This window comes from Lissotriton vulgaris, chromosome 1_2, assembly GCF_964263255.1.
Source record: "Lissotriton vulgaris chromosome 1_2, aLisVul1.2, whole genome shotgun sequence".
In the NCBI taxonomy this organism is placed as follows: domain Eukaryota; kingdom Metazoa; phylum Chordata; class Amphibia; order Caudata; family Salamandridae; genus Lissotriton; species Lissotriton vulgaris.
In genome coordinates, this window is record NC_141686.1 from 353,563,218 (window position 1) to 353,580,600 (window position 17,383).

At 48.2% G+C, this 17,383-nt stretch overlaps 2 protein-coding genes across 6 annotated transcripts in view; one reads left to right on the forward strand and one right to left on the reverse strand.

The window, feature by feature from the left end:
- LOC147736795 (uncharacterized) overlaps nt 1-11,998 on the reverse strand; it is a 119,927-nt gene extending 107,929 nt beyond the window's left edge. The window contains exons 1-2 of the mRNA XM_086952701.1: nt 11,100-11,998; nt 10,531-10,717 (exon numbers count right to left, since the gene is read on the reverse strand). Coding sequence (XP_086808827.1) covers nt 10,531-10,717; nt 11,100-11,998 — 1,086 coding nt within the window. The remainder of the gene's footprint in view (nt 1-10,530; nt 10,718-11,099) is intronic.
- The window catches only part of LOC147736796 (uncharacterized), a 104,051-nt gene that overhangs the window by 56,408 nt on the left and 30,260 nt on the right, over nt 1-17,383 (forward strand). The window contains exon 1 of one of the 5 annotated variants that reach the window (XM_086953480.1): nt 7,453-7,508. The exons of the other annotated variants lie outside the window; for them this stretch is intronic. The gene's annotated coding sequence lies outside the window, so the exon portion shown is untranslated. Of the gene's footprint in view, nt 1-7,452; nt 7,509-17,383 lie in introns of those variants that run through there. 5 annotated transcript variants of the gene reach the window in all.

The window sequence follows — 17,383 nt, forward strand, 5'->3', positions numbered from 1 at the left end:
GAATGATGCGAGTTCCAAATTCCCCCTGCAGACCTCCACACGATTCCTCTAGTTACAAGCTCTCGCATGAACCCCACAGGGGATAGGGGAAGGGGACAGAGACAGAGAAGAGACTGCCTTGCTTCTGGGTTCACTTCTGCACCGCTTGGCACCCACTGTTGCTTCTTCTGGAGTAACACTTCTATGCGAACTGCAATTAAATAACATCAAATTAATAATCTCCAATAGTTACACTCTACTATTTAATAAATATATTAATATCCTATATAATTCCTCGTCGCACACAAGACGCTAGCTATCCTAACAAGCATTAGAAATGCAATCGGGCTCGGATTTATTTGAGTTTGAGCTAATGGCATTGTAAATGCCAATGTATTGTTGCTATGTGTTATGGAGTGTGTTCATGTGGTGTGTACTGCCAGTGATCTCCTTGAGAGTGTGAGAATAGTTCACCGTTACTGCCTGTGATGTCCTTCTTGTGAGTGTGAGAAGCTTGCACCTCTGCTGCCTGTGGTCTCCTTGTGAATGTAAGAAGCTTGCACTGCTGCTGCCTGTGATGTCGTTCTTGTGAGTGGGAAAAGATTGCACCTCAGCTGCCTGTGGTCTCCTTGTGAGTGTAAGAAGCTTGCACAGCTGCTGCCTGTGATGTCCTACTCACTACTCTACTCACTACTCTACTCACTACTCTACTCACTACTCTACTCACTACTCTACTCACTACTCTGCACTCACTACTCTGCACTCACTACTCACTACTCTGTACTCACTACTCTACTCACTACTCTACTCACTACTCACTACTCTGCACTTACTACTCTCTACTCACTACTCTACTCACTACTCTACTCACTACTCTGCACCCACTACTCACTACTCTGCTCACTACTCACTACTCTACTCACTACTCTGCACTCTCTACTCACTACTCTGCACTCTCTACTCACTACTCTACTCACTACTCTACTCACTACTCTGCACTCACTACTCACTACTCTACTCACTACTCTACTCACTACTCTGCACTCACTACTGTACTCACTACTCACTACTCTACTCACTACTCTGCACTCACTACTCACTACTCACTACTCTGCACTCACTACTCACTACTCTGCACTCACTACTCACTACTCTACTCACTACTCTATTCACTACTCTACTCACTACTCACTACTCTACTCACTATTCTACTCACTACTCTACTCACTACTCTGCACTCCCTACTCTGCCTTCCCTACTCTGCCCTCCCTACTCTGCCCTCCCTACTCTGCCCTCACTACTCTGCCCTCACTACTCTGCACTCACTACTCTGCACTCACTACTCTACTCACTGCTCACTACTCACTGCTCTACTCACTACTCACTGCTCTACTCACTACTCACTACTCACTACTCTACTCACTACTCTACTCACTACTCACTACTCTACTCACTACTCTACTCACTACTCACTACTCTACTCTACTCACTACTCTACTCTACTCACTACTCGCCACTCACTACTCACTACTCTACTCCTCACTACTCACCTACTCACTACTCTACTCACTACTCACTACTCTGCACTCACTACTCACTACTCTACTCACTACTCGCCACTCACTATTCCTTACTCTACTCCTCACTACTCACGACTCACTACTCACTTCTCTACTCACTACTCTGCACTCACTACTTTACTCACTACTCTACTCACCTCACTACTCTACTCACTACTCTACTCACTACTGACTACTCTACTCACTACTCTGCACTCACTACTCACTACACCACTCAACCATGGTCCACATCTCAGCACAAACTGCTTCCACAACCCATGGAGTGCCACCGATTTAGAGAGGAATCATGGTAACCACAAAGATCTTGCTGATGTGAACCCCCACGCCGCCCCCCACTTCCTCCTCCGCGGAAACAGGCCTTTTTGAAGCACCAGAATGGTCTGTGCCGTCCCAAACTCACGCCAGAGAGCCATCAACTAACATCAACTGTGATCCCCTCCACCCAAAGTTCTATATTGATCTGGCAATCGTGGTATGCAGGATAAATAAAATAAAGGAAATAGTGGGGGGGGGGGGAGAAGGGGAGGTCGACAACCAGCGTGGCAGAACAGCTGTAATAAAAAAGCAGTGTGTGTCAGGGAGACAAGCAGGGGCTGAGAGAGGAGATGAGTGAGAGAGAAACAAGAGAAGGCGAAAGAGCAGAACAGTAATATGGAGGGCAGCGCGCAGGCAGCTGAAGAACTGCATTAAAGCGAAGAAATGCGGAGAAAACAGAATGATCAGGTGGAGTTCGCGATGCAAGAATGAACTTTTAACACCATCACACATGTTCTTCTTTGTGTGAAAAAACAACCGCAGCCAATGTATGTCTGGCTAATTCCCCAATCTATACAAGGTAAACTACGGACATAGCACTGTAGCCCGCCCGCCTCACAAGTATTGCCCCGAAGGGGTGTGCCGAAAAGCCCCACGTTCGCTAGGCTTCTAGGGAAAATACGGCAGCCAAGTCAGCGGCAAGGTGACTTCATTTTGCTTGTCAACGTGCTTCTCTCCTGCCACATGTCACTCACTGAACGCTTCTATGAGCCCAGATACATGCAGAATGAAATACAGTGCATGCGAATGTCATACATAAAACACGCAAATTGTCATGAAAAGTGTGCTGTTCGAACTTGTTCACTTATCAGTGGCTTCCAAAAGGAGCCGGCCACGGGTAACTCATTTTGCATGCACTCTTTACAAACAATTTTTAAAATCCTGCGAGATTTAACGAACGAGACACTAGCATCATGCTATGCCGTGTACCTGGAAAGGAGCTTCATTTTACCCCTCGTGTGTGTGCAAAGTATCACCCGTTCAAGACGCACTTCTCTGAAGACGAAGAAAGACAGTTAAATAAGAAACAAAGACACAAAACCACTTGTTTCTCAAGTGCTCCGGATCTCCGATGAAACCACCATGTCCACCATTTTAGGTTGTCAGGAGCCCTCGCCACAGTGCCAATATGCTGCAGGCAGCTGAAGAAAAGGCGCACCAGCCCTGTCCTGTTGAGCACTTGAGTGCCCGGCAGTAAATATTTGCTTTGGCAGATGTACAACAGGCAGGAGCTGCCATCAAAACATCAATGGCGCCCACAAGATACAAATGGTAACAATAGAACATGACATCAGGTGATCACCAGCTTCACGCGATGCGCTTTCAGGTACGCAGATCACAAATTTGGCCCGAATGATAGCTCAGCTGCATGACGCGCAAGCCTAGTCCCATCCCCCAAAAGTAGAGTTCGATGATGATTGCAGTGTATTCAGCCTGTCATCCTTCTGAGGCCGATTACATGAGTACCAGTTTCTTTTGATTGAACCTAAGTAAGCGCCTCGACGCGTCTACACCATGGTATTCAACGCTATAGACATATAAGGCAATAAAAGTCTGTCCAGAGGGACTTCAACAGAGAGAAAGCCAAAGGCATGCTATACTACCTCGACTAAGCAGCAGCAGTGGCAGACCATCATAGCACTACTACACACACACACTTGGTGCAAGCCTTAGTCCAAAACGACCGCCATCACATCGAGGTCACGTTTAACGCAAGCAGTCGCAGTTTTCCTATCACTCAGATTTATTTCGAGACTCAAAGAAGACGGCAAGCTCTGCTCCCGGCCTCCTTGTGTATGCATACTGCGCATAGCTCTCTGCAGAGTGTGTTATGACAAAAGTTAAACACACCAGCCAGTGGCTAAACAAATACCCACCTCCAAGGCCGTATCACTAGTGAACGTTTGGTGCCTCAACCAGTGAGCCCAGTAACACTCACTGCAGCCACATGACCATCAGGGAGTCCCACTCCCATGGCCCGTGAGTGAGAAGCCATCCGTGCAATGCACACGGAACCGCCCCGGCCACATCAAAGTGTCTGCTGTGCCGAGCTAGGGGTGGCATAAGCGCACTCCAGGCGGGGTATTTTAAACGGGCATTAAGCAGCAGCCCGGACGCTATCCGAGCCATGCACGAATCGCCTTTGGCTGGTCATGCCGCGACACTTTTGGTGTTAACATATTCAAGTCTCCAAACGCAAGCCGGAGACTCACGATTCAAGGCATCCCCATAACTGGTATTTCGAAAGTTGTTGAATACATCGCTTATTTGTGAACACCAATTAGCACACTCTCCGCGCATCTGTGCACATTCGGTTATGGACAACACAATAGAGAAACGAAAGCGTAGCATTAATAGTGCATCTAAACATAACATGCTAAACGACGCAGCTATGCGTCAAATTAATCCCGAACACCAGTTTTATTTTAAATGCGTCCTTCAATCAAGAGAGACCTGCGGAAAATCACCTGGGGTTGAGGAACAGCAGAGACACAAACCACGGCTCTTCGGCTGCGCTTGTCAAGAGCGACGACATCCCCCCGGGCCGAGGTTGGTCTGTTCGAGCCGGTTTTGCATTGCTTGCTCGCTCCAGCAAACTTTTTACTAAAGTTTCATCTGCTGGCGCGTTCCCTTTCGAATGCAACCTTCCCAATCCGCGCGATTTGCTAACGCATTATTCCTTCAAAATCTAACCAAATGTAACCCATAAATGTGAATTCAATAAGGCCACAGGGCATACAGGACATTTGTTCAGGCTATTGACTTGCTCGCGTGTCCCACGGAAAAGAAGGAAATGGCGCCCTTTGGAAATGAGACTCTTCAGGAAACACAAGAACTACAGTGTGGACGAGCATGTATGAGTCATCTTCTGTGAGCCTCGCCTGCTGCCTCGTGAGCTCGCATCATCTGGATTGCATTACACGGGCACTCTGACAGCTCCTAATTAAGATGAATCACTCTCCCGTGCTCGCTCGCGAACAGAAAATGCCAACTCGGGCACGCGTACATTGCATACAGCCTATCACGTCAACGCTACTGAATACACAGCACAGCGAAGACGAATCACTAGGCAGATGCCAGAAAAATCTAAGGAATGTCCCAGCCGGAGTCCTTTCTCAAACTTTTTTTTTTCTAAATACTAAAGAGCTCGCAGCTCCTCCTACACTACGTGTAGGGGAGGCCCGAGCCCTAACAAGCTCCTCCTACACTACGTGTAGGGGAGGCCCGAGCCCTAAAAATGAACTGGGCTATACTAAACCCTGACTAACTAAGAAAATTCCTGAGCTCTCCTTCACTCTCAACCCATTGGTGAAGTGCATGGCTTTGAACGCTGCCAAAGCACCTCACTGCTGATCAGCCTGTGACGACTAGACCGGCAACTTCTGAGTCTTTAACGCGCGCACGCAATGATCTCTCAGATCACTGCAGGGGGCTCGTTCAAATGGCAACAAAGCATAGCTCAATCTGCGTCCCCCAATCCGACTGCGATAGATTACAGCCACACAGTGTAGGACGGGGATCCTTGACAACATCTAACAGCGCTATCTAGCGCTATATGTATATTCTCATTTTCAAACAATCCCTTTCCCAAGAACAGATGCGAACACATGTGTCGACACCCATTCTTTGGAAGGGGATTGCTGGAATCTTTAAATATGGAGAAGCGTCTCCATTTTGCCGATACTCCCCCGAGCTTTGCTTTGCAGTACAGCGGTTACGGCATTCTTGTTCGGAGATATATATATATATATATATATAATCTCCTACTGGCGGTCACCAGTAGGTAGTTATAGTTAGGACCTTGTTTCTATTCAAAAAGCGTTTTTTCTATTGCCAATATCTTTGACACCGAATGACGAATCTTCGCGAAAAATTTAAAACTAATGGGGCGGTCCGGTCAGTTTCTGTCTTGAAAGTTTCTGCGTGATTCATCAAGCGGGGCCGAGCAAAAAAGGGGGGACCCAAAACACGTTTTCACCATGTTAATTACCATATGAATTTTGGAACTTGCTACAGCCCGAACTGCTGAACGGAATAACACCAAATTTGGCAAAAATGTAGTTCTTGGTTCAAAAAGCAACCTTTTTTTTTTAAATGGTGTAAATCCGTTCAGAGTTCCTGAGAAATTAAAAAGATTCAAATATCGATATCTGAGCACCGAGGAGGATTTGTGAATCCTCCCGAGAACAAACATAATTGGGATTGGCTGCCAACACTTCAAACTAGAAAGTGTTGGCAGCCATCTTGTGACTCGGTTGAACCGAGTCACAAGAAAACATTTAAAAAAGGATAAAAAACAAGAAAAGGAGGAAGGACAGAAACACCATGACCCCCTAGGCCTGCTCAGGGGTTCCACTGGGATCCCCAGGCCCCAAAAAAGTATTGTTTAAAAATGTTCAACCAAATTTGTGCTGTTTGTGCAAATCCAGTTGAAATAATAAAAAAAAAAACAGAAGCAAAGGCTACAGTGCTTTGTTTTCCTTAAGCTCCCGGGTGGGCCAGGTCCTGGGGGCAATTTATTATTGGTATGCGGGGGCCCCGCTGCCCCGGAGACCGCAACCTCCCCGAGGCTTTCTCTCAGCTTGTGGCACCTGAGGGGAGGGAAGTGACTGCTTTTGCATAGCTTGAATTGCTCATTGCACACAGCACATAGACCGGGGGTGTGCTTAGGTGCCTCTGGGTTTCTTGCAGTGGCGGCTGATCCATTAGGGTGTTACGGCGCCACCCCACTGCTTTCTCACAGTGCGAGAAGCAGAAAATAAAATGGTATTTTGAATACCATTTTATTTTCTGCTTCTCGCGCTGCGAGAAAGCAGAAGGCATGGATATGCCTGGTTGGGGGTGGGTATGCCTGGTTGGTTATGCCTGGTTGGGGCCGGGCAGGTGGGTGAGTCGGGGAGGAGTGGCTTGCACCACTCTGAATGCCCTGACTGTTTGGACGGCCCTGGGGCCGACCAGCGCAGTCATGCACACTCGCCATTTTCTCTATGTAGGCTCCGTGCAGCCTACATAGAGAAAATGGTGTCCCTACTGGTGCATGGCTGGGCACTGTCCGGGACTCCCCACCAATCGCAAAGCTGCCATGGCAGCATTGTGATTGGCTACAGGAGGGGAGGGAGCATGCCTGTTCCTCTGCCTAGGAGCAGAGGCGGCGCAGGACTGGTCAGGTAGGTTTTATTTATTTTTATTTTTATTTCCACCCCGCGGTAACCCCAGTGCATAACGAATAGTTTCTTACCTGTCGGTGTAGTTTTGCAGCTTGAAGATCTTTCTGGATTCACTATGCTGTGCATATTCCGCAATCTGGTGGTTGGGTTCGGACGGAATCGTAGTCTTTTTTTTCTCTTTTTTTTGTTGTTGTTGTAGCCCAGGTGAGCGTTGACGTCCCACCTTCTGGTGTACCTTCGGTGACGTCGGCATGCTTCTGGCGGAAGCTACCACCCTTGGGCGCCATCTTCGGATTCTTTTTTCTGTCTCTTTTGTCTTTTCTGCTTGTAGTGAATCCATGGCTATGTATTGTTAATCTTCCTTTTTCCTTTTCCACCTTCTTTTCCAGCCTCATCTTTCTGGCGGAGGCGGTGGGTTCGCTAGTGAATCCAGAAAGATCTTCAAGCTGCAAAACTACACCGACAGGTAAGAAACTATTCGTTTTGCAGCGTGAATCTTTCTGGATTCACTATGCTGTGCATAGATTTTGTAGCGATTTTTGTTACTTTTGTGGCGGCTGGGTGGAAGATGAGCGTTGGTTGTTGAAAATATGTTGAAGCACCTTTTGTCCTACTTGTGCTTCCTTGTTCATTTTTCCTTGTTCATTTGAACATCCACGCAATAGTGCTTAGTGAACGTGTGCACTGAAGCCCATGTTGCCGCCAGGCATATGTCCTGAATTGGTGTGTTGGCCAGAAAGGCAATTGTTGCTCCTTTCTTCCTGGTTGAGTGGGCCTGTGCCCCTCCTGTTAGCTTCTGGCCCGCTTGCTTGTGGCAGAATTGTATAGTCTGTGCGATCCATCGAGCTATGGTGTTTTTTGTCACTAGTTTACCCATGTAACTGTTTGCGAAGGATACGAAGAACTATTTTGTCTTCCTGTGTCCTTTCGTCCTTTCAATGTAGTGCATCACTGCCCTTCTTGCGTCTAGAGTGTGGAGTGCTCTCTCAGCGCTTGTAGTGGGGTTTTGGAAGAAGCTAGGGATCTGAATACTTTGATTCATGTGGAACCTTGACACCACCTTCGGCATGAAGTGCGGGTCCGTTCTCATTACGACCCTGTCACTGTGTATCTGAATGTAAGGTTCCTGTAGTGTTAGAGCCTGCAGTTCGCTCACCCTCCGTAGCGATGTGATTGCTACCAGAAAGGCAGTTTTCATAGTCAGCATTTGCAGTGATGCTTTGTGGATAGGTTCGAAAGGTGCTTTCATGAGCTCTGTTAGTACTACCTTCAGGTTCCAAGCCGGTGGTGGCATTCTTTTTGGTGGCGCTATTCTTTTCGCCCCTTCCAAGAATATTTGCACGACCTGAGATGTGAAAAAGCTTCTCCCTGTTTCTCCTCTTGTGTATGCCACAATCGCTGCCAGGTGTACCCTTGGCGAGGATGAGCTTAGTTTAGCCTTTATTAGGTGCGTGAGGTACCTTAGCACCGTAGATTCCCTTGTCAGTTTTCTGTGTAGTTTTTTCTTGCGTCACCACTGAGTGAATCTTTTCCATTTTGCCCATAGCATTTGCGTGTGCTGGGCCTTCTTGCCCCGTCGCAGCACTCTCAGGGTGCTCTCTGGTAGTTTTAGATGTGCGAACTCTAAGTCCTCAGGAGCCAGGCTGAGAGGTTGAAGCTCTCCGGCTCTGGGTGTAGAATTTCTCAGTTTTCCATAGAGAGTAGGTCTCTTCTTTTTGAGAACTTGTGGGGGGGCCCTTGCGCCATCTCCATTATCTGAGAGTACCAGGTCTGCCTGGCCCATTGTGGTGCCACCAGGATCAGCGTCATGTTGCTTGTCATGCATTTGTTCAGAACCCTGGGGATCAGTGGTATCGGGGGAAAAGCGTAGGCAAATGTCTTTGACCAGCTTATCCATAGGGCATTCCCCTGTGATAGTGCTTCTGGTTGCCTGGATGCAAAGTATTGGCATTTTGCATTCCGGCGTGTTGCAAATAGGTCTTTTGTCGGAGTGCCCCACTTCCTGAATAGTTTCTCTGTCTCCTGTATATTGAGTTCCCACTCGTGGGATGCTGAAGTCTGCCTGCTGAGCCAATCCGCTTCTACATTGTCCTTCCCTGGCAGGTGTATGGCTAGCAGGTCTATTTTGAGTGGTATTGCCCATTTCCAGATTTCCTGTGCCAAGCTTGACAGGGGGAATGATTGAGTTCCCCCTTGTTTGTTTATGTAAAACATCGTTGTGGTGTTGTCTGTTTGTATCAGCACCTTCTGTCTGTACAGGTGTTTCTGGAAGGCCTTGAGTGCCAGCAACACTGTTTTCAGTTCCAGGTAATTGATGTGTCTGACCGCATCTGTAGGGCTCCACAGACCCCTCACTCTGAGCTTGTTCATGTGTGCGCCCCACCCCTTCTGGGATGCGTCTGTGGTAATGGTCACTGTTGGGTCCGGTGGTGTTAGAGGTTTCCCTACTGTTATCCTTTCCTTGGTCCACCACCTTATTTCTTCCTGCACCCTGTGCGTTACAACCACTAGATCCTCCCAACTTCCTGTAGCTTGTGACCATTGCTGTTGTAGCCACTCTTGGAGCGGTCTCATCTGTAGGCGTACATTGGGGACCAGGTGTATGCACGACGCCATCATCCCCAAGATCTTGCTCACTGTCCTCACTGTCAGAGCTCGCCCCTTCTGGTAGTGACGTTTCTCTCTCAGTAGGCTGAGTGTTCTCTTTTCGCTGGGTGACACCCTGCATTGGACGGTGTCGATTTGAGCACCCAAGAAGATCTTCACCTGCTCCGGTTCCATTGAGCATTTTCCCCAGTGTATGGAGAAACCCAGGCCTGTTAGCGTTCTCGTGACTTGCTGTGCGTGATCTTTGCATGTCCTGTACGAGCTTGCCTTTACCAGCCAGTCGTCTAGGTAGGGGTACTCGTGTATCCCTCCCTTCGCAGATGCTCGGCAACTGCCGTGAGGCATTTGGTGAACACCCTTGGTGCGGATTTTAGACCGAAGGCCAGGGTTGTGAACTGGTAGTGATCGTTGTTCACTGTGAACCTTAGCATGTGCTTGTGCTGCCTGTTCATGGGGATGTGCAGGTACGCATCCTTGAGGTCTATGGTGGACAAGAAGTCCCCGGCCTTTATCTGTGGGATGACTTCTTGCAGGGACGTCCTCTTGAATATTTGGGTCTTTACATATTTGTTTAGGAACCGTAAGTCCAGGATGGGCCTTAGGCTTTCGTCCACTTTCGGTACCAGGAAGTAGTTTGAGTACACTCCTCTGTTCCGTTCTTTGAATGGGACTGTTTGGATGGCCTCTTTGAGGAGTAGTTCTTGGGCTTCCTTTTGGAGCAGTCGCAGCTCTTTTCCAGAGTGCTCTCTTCTCTTTGGCTTTCTGTTTGGTGGATTCTTTAGCAGCTCTATGCAGTATCCGAACTGCATGATGTTCAGTATCCACTTGTCTGTGGTGATTTTTCTCCACTCCTGGAGAAAAAATCTTAGCCTGCCTCCTACTGGAGTTATATGATCTTTTGTGTCCTGTCCGTGTATCCCCCTCCTCTTTGTTCTTCCGTGCTCTCCCCTCGGAGGGTTCGGGTGGGTGGGCACCTTTTCTCGTGAGCAGTCACTTAGAGGGGGGTTGATCACCGCCTCTTCTTTGTCCTCGTCCGTTTCCTCTTGATCGAAAGGACTGGCCGCTGTTCTGGTAGTTCCAGTTTTGCCTCTGCTGGCCCTGGTGACCTTGGTTGTCACTCTGTTGTCCCTGGTGGAACGCCTGGTGTGATTCTCCACGCTGGTTTCCACCTCTGCCGTTTGGCCTCCGCGTAGGAGTGCCCCTTCTCATCCCTCTGAATTTCAGGGCCCCCATGGACCTTGCTGTCTCGTTGTCCTTCTTCAGTTGTGTGAGCTTATCATCAACTGGGGCTCCGAACAGTGTTTCACCATTGAAGGGTGTGTTCAGGATGTTGTTCTGCACCTCTGCCCTGAAACCTGAGATCCTGAGCCAGGCTTGCCTTCTCTCTGTGATGCCTATAGCCATCAATCTGCTGGATGTTTCAGCCCCATCCAAGGCTGTCTTCAGGCACGAGTTTGCAATGCTTTTCCCCTCTTCCACAAGGTGTGATGCCCTCTCACTGTATTGTTCCGGGAGGTGCTTGAGCAATTGCCCCATCTCATCCCAATGTTGGTATTGATGTCTGTTTAGGAGGGCGTTTGAGTTCGCCATCCGCCAGTGCATTGCAGCGTTCCTCTCTATTTTCCTCCCAGTTAGGTCCATCCTCCTGCTTTCCTTGTCAGGTGGAGGCCCAGATGTTGTTGGGACATTGGCCCTTCTTCTGGCCGTTGCAGCGATAATAGAATCTGCTGTGACGGACCCCTTGATATAAGCCGGGTCCTGTGAGGAGAATTTGTATTTCTTTTCCGTCCTCGGCGTTACTGATCTGCATGTAGCCGGGTCCTTGAAGGCTTCCTTCCCCTGGTCTGTGATACTTTTCAGCATGGGAAGGAATTGGCTTCTTGTCTGTGTGGGGATCAATGTTTCTAGCAGGAAATCTGCTTTTGGCTTTTCCTCCTCTAGCTTGACCCCATAAGCTGCTGCTGCCTTCCTGGCTACCTCGTTGTATGCTCCGATGTCATCCGGTGGCGAAGGCCTCGACGGATATGTCTCCACCGCCTCCTCCGGGTTTTCGGCCTCGATGTCCTGCCACTCCTGGTCTTGGGCCGTCGAAGAACCCGAGCCATAGCTTGACTGCTGGTCCCCGTAATCACCTTCATTATAATAGAGGTCCTCTTCCTCTTCGTGCTCCGAGAGCTCCGGAGTTTTCGGCGGCTCTTCGACGTCGAACTCCTCCTGTTCTGTCACCTCAGCGATTGATGTTGCCGGCCTCGAGGGAATCTTGTAACTTCTCATTCTTTCGCCAAAGTCTTTCTTTCTCTGGAGGATGTTCTCCATTTTGGCCTCGAGCCTTCTTTTCTTTCTCAGCATCTCTGCGGCCTGGTCGTCGTCGAGCGTTTCGGCCGCTCTCTTCGGCGGCGGCGTCGACGTCGAAGCTTTCTTCAGCTCCTTTTCCTTCGAAGTCGAAGACCCTTTTTCGGGGGCTTGCTTCGACGACCTTTGCTTTTCGTCGGTCTTCTGCCTTGGGAGTCCTTGTCGAAGGATCCGCTGGGCTCTTTTTCAGAGGATGCAGCTTCGGCCGTCGAACTTTTCGGCGCCAGTGCTCCTTTCGAGGCTTTGGACTCTGCCTTTCGAGGGTCCGCCTCTGGCTTTCGAGGCCCTGAGGGAGTTTTAGGGGTCGTAGACTCTCCTACCTTGTCAGGCGTTTTCTTATCGGTCTCTGCGACCGTGAAGTCATCTGGACCTTCGGCGATGTTGTCCTCGTCGTCGGTGGAGAGGCCCAGTTCGTAAAGCGTCGGGGCCTGGCCCTTGCCCTGCATCGTGTGATGAGCTGTCCTCTGCTTCTCTCGAACTCGGAGTGTCTTCGGCTTGAAGACGGAGCAGGCGTTGCAGTCTCTGCTCTCGTGGTCGATAGGCAGGCAGAGTTTGTAGACCGGGTGTTGGTCCTTCTGCGCGAACTTGTGGTGGCAGTTTTTGCAGAATTTAAATGGAGTCTTGTACATCCCTGCGCTCAGGGTGTATGCGCATTCCTCCAAGGACGTCGAAGATCTCGATTTTCTTTGTCGTGTCCTCTCTGATGGTCTTCTTCTCCCAATCTTTTCCTGTCTTTACCGTCGAATAGTAGTTGTATTTTCTCCTTTTTTCCTCCAAAACTTTTGGAGCTTCACGCGACGATCCAGACCCAACGGCGGAAAAAAGAATCTGAAGATGGCGCCCAAGGGTGGTAGCTTCCGTCGGAAGCATGCCGACGTCACCGAAGGTACACCAGAAGGTGGGACGTCGACTCCCACCTGGGCTACAAAAAAAAAGAGAAAAAAAAACTACAATTCCGGACCCAACCACCAGATTGCGGAATATGCACAGCATAGTGAATCCAGAAAGATTCACGCTGCAAAACCCAGTTCGACCCCCGCGAGTGTTGCGAGCTACGACCGCACTGACGGTTGTTGAGAATGGCGCTGAGATGTCTGGCCTCTCTGCACCAGAAAGACATCTTCCTGCTGCTTTTAAATTGGCTTTGAGAAGAGCAGTAGCAGTTTTCGTGAGGCCCGCTAGCATTCCGTTGATGTTATTGAGGTGTTAGTTTGTATTGCAGTCCTGCACTCACAATGTCTGACTGGACGGCTGACTGAGCCCTGGAGTTTTCTGAGTGAATTATTTGCAGGCCCCTCTTAAATCCACCCTCCTTACCCATCTTACTCATGTGTGTATAGAATCATATTTTGAATTAAGTGCTTACATTTTTTTTAATTATGGTGCAGTGGCAAAATTGTAAAGATGGCCCAAGGCCAGAAAGTATTCTCACTATTTGTTGTGTCACATTTGAGCCTTTAGGCATGTTAAAATGGGCTTTGTAAACAAAAAAGACCAAACTCACTTTTATGCTTAAGTTGGCCGTCCCTGGGTTATGATTGGTCCACTGTGTTAATGATCGTAGGTCCATCTTCTGACAAGGCTGGACTCTTGCACCTGGTCAGTGGTGCAGCTTCTAGTAGCCACATGGCAGGTGTGATGCAACCCGGCTAGACCTTGCGTCGTACTCGGCAGCTTTTATCGTGGCCCAGGAAGTTCATTAGTCTAATAGGAGGATCCGAATTCTTAAAGATTGAGATATAAGTAATAAGAAAATCCCTGCCTTTGGCCCTCCTGGAGAAGAGTGGGTAATAGACCAGCTTGTGTGTAATTCAATACAAATTTATATCATTAAAGTTGCGTACGTTGATCTAAAACTTGCTTATTCCTCTCGGATCAAATTAATATTGTACCATCTTAAACAGCTTGCAGGCAAATGTAGGCAAAGGCTTTTGATGCTACATGGAGCAGAGGCAATCTAACTTACTTAATACTACTTAATACTACTTACTTAATACTAGATTTAGTATGTCAATTGTGAAAAGATTCATTTAACATTTCGGCATTGGTACTTGGCCCTCTGTGTGTCATTGTTGTTTTTTGTTACTATGGACTTTGATTTCACTTCCCACATGTGTGTGTCGAAAGCCTTACTGCGACACATTTGAGATATTTTACTTGTACATAACCTTTGCAGTGCTAGCCACGTTTATCAGCAACTTAGCTCAGTGAAAGGAGGCACCTGCTGCACAGATATGTGCATATATAGGAGGTCTCTCTATGCAGATACATCAAATGGATAAAGTGTCTTATGCAGTACGCTGTATTCAATGTTACGTCATAGACTGAATCCTAGTAAAAAATATTGGTGGGTTCGTGCATTTGTAGTTGTGGAGACCCGTGCAAAACCTGAATCAGGTGACAAGTTCCAAACGTCACAGCATCACCAAAGACTTGCATGTACTAAATTAAAACACAGTCCCTTAAACATCGCAAACGTCACACGAACTGGTACTTGGGGGTCATATAAAACTTTCCTGAAACTCGTTGCTCCTGATTGGTTATGAAGGCCGTTTTGAAGTGGTAGTTGGCAGTAAAACATGGCCAGGTGTTCCTCAGGCATGCCAATTGGTCTTACCTGCAGTCAATAGACATGTCAGTTTCCTCCCTGCCTGTTTCATCACCATGGCTACCTGATTGACATGAGTGTGTGGCCAACTGATCCCCACTATCACGTGAGGTGAGCTGCCATGGCAGCCATTACCAGTATGGCCATTATGTTTTCTGTGCGACGGGATGTGCAGGTGATATTTAGATGATTTGTGTTTGGTTTCACATGACTTACACATTTGCTTCACTGTTTGCGACCTCGTTCTTGCGAAACGTGGAGGCCGTAGCAGCATGCACTTTTTTTTAATGTGCTGTTATACATTTTGGTAACATTGCAGAGTTTTGCGTATTTAAAGTCCACATAATTAACAGCATGGACCATGTTGCATAGTACATAGGTTGTGTTACAAACCCTGATGTGAGGGCTTGCATTGCATTTGGAATGAAACAAGGCCATCATCCTTTTCCTATTCCTGTTCAGGAAATGCTGTATATTTATTGGGCAAAATGTGCCTGATTTGAGCCTCCTTCCCTGTCTTTGTTGCTTCTTCTTTCCCTTTCTTCCCCCCTCCTTTTTTTAGGGCTCGTACTGCGATGCAATCGCGAAGTTATTGTCGCTGTGGAGCCCTATTGTAATCAGTTTAGCTTTCAAGGAGTTCAAAGGGAGACAAGAGACTGGCACGCGCAGCCTGCCGGAATCGGATCAGGTCGCGCGCATAAACACGCGCTCCGATTCCGGCAGGCTGATCCTCGTCACAATGGAACGCGCACGTAGACAGACACACACGCGGGCACACACACACACACACACACACACACACAGACACACAGACACACGAGCACACGCACGCCACCACCCTCCCTTACCGGCGCGCGCTCACACACACACACACACACACAGAAAGTGACGATCTTACCTTGCGCATCCCACCAGAAGACAGAGAAACCGGATGTTCCTTTGATATTCACCTGTCACTTGCAAAAAACCCATATCCCTCTGTCTCGAGCGCTGTTGTTGGCAGCCTATTGTACCTATTGTATATAGGCATGGCCCGAGCACAGAAAATGCACCACTTATCCCCTGCCAAACCAAGTTAACCTGTCATTGCGCATGCGCAGTACAGACCCGGCGCAGGCGCACTCCTGCCAATTGCTGTTCGATGGTCAAAATAAGAGTCTGGCCCGGCAGGGAACAGGTAAGAAGCAGCCAGAAGGAGGGGGAACATCGGGGTGGCTCAGGGGAGGGGCAGCGCATTAGAGGAAGGGCAGTCAACACTCGTGGCTGGCCGTGCACGGGCAACGCTTGGGGCTTACGGCATCTAGCGCGAGTCAGAGCACCGAAGAAGCCGAGACTGCTGCACCCTTCACCGCAGGGAGAGGACATGGGGGTCCCGGAGAGGCTGCACGCGCTGCATGGTGGGAAGAACCATAGCTCCAAAAGCCTGCACTCCTGAGGTGGTTGCAAAAGCAGAGTAGTGCTGCCCTCTTCAGAAAATCGGCATTGCCCTTGTCGGCGGTACTTGATGCCTGTCACTGATTGTTTACGTTCCGTGGTATCATTATTATACGATTGCCTTTCTCCACCCTCAAAAGTCTTTCAACCATTTTTCTTGCTAAGGAAAATGAACTATTCTCGTGTGCCTGCTCGGATGATTCTCAGCGCTAGGAAGCTTCCAGGAGTAGCCGCGCACTTTACAAAACACTTTTATTCATTCTTTCTTTGGAATATTGCGGTTACAGAGCTTATGTCAGCCCTGGAGTTTATGTTTTCCTTGAAAGGTTGCATGACGACTTCCTTAACTTAGCAACACTATTATCCCAAAAGGGGCGAACATGTATTTTTTGCATATTATATAACTAACGCCTCTAAGCCATCAGGGGTGTTTATTAGTAGTTGATTGCACGCGTCTTTATGTTTATATTATAAAAGTACTCTTTATTGGAGAGCAACGGCATCTGTTAACTTTCTTTGTGAAGTTTACCTCAGCATAACTTTCACCCATTTTTCCTGAATTCCCAATACCTCAACATTAACTCCATGTTACCCTAGCAGCCTAAACATCCATGCACATTGCAGCCGTACAGCAGTCAATCCACCAGGCACGTTCAGCTTACAGTGAATCCTATCCAGACTTCTTAACTGCATAAACAAAACCAACGAGAACATCGGCTCCATACTGCCTCACCGCTCTCATTTTTAGGTCGAGCCTCGGCGGCGCATGCGCTGTGCGAGGCATGCAGTATTGGAGTATGGCTTTGAAGCCCCGCCCGCTCTCTGGCCATATTTGTAATTGGCTTGTGCCATTGTCCTTTGTAAATAATGGCTTCCAATTTGTTATTAGTCTTGTTAGGCCCTTCTTTGTACCGCCTTGTCTGCATTTGTTACCTCCCATAACGACTGGACCTTTTTACTTGTCTTTTTACACGGTCTGCTTTATCTTGGCTGTGAGAACTTTTTTTTTTATTGATTTGCCCCATGCCACCTACTACGTCTCAGCACACCGCCCACTTTTATTTTATTTATTAATGGCGGTCCGTTTTAACTATACCAGCCGCGTTTTTTATTTATTATAGCTTTTAGTATAGCGGCCGCGCATACTTATTTTTTTGTTTACTAGCACCCATGCGGCGCTTTCACATTCATGGAGGTCACGCCCCTTTCTTTAGACAAGCAGCATCTAAAGAAAGGGGCACAGCGCTATTAAAGAGTACATGGAGTCCATTTTACAGAAAGAGCAGATATCCTGGGGTCCTGAATAGCAGGATCCCAGGCCAACTAAGTCGAAAACCAGC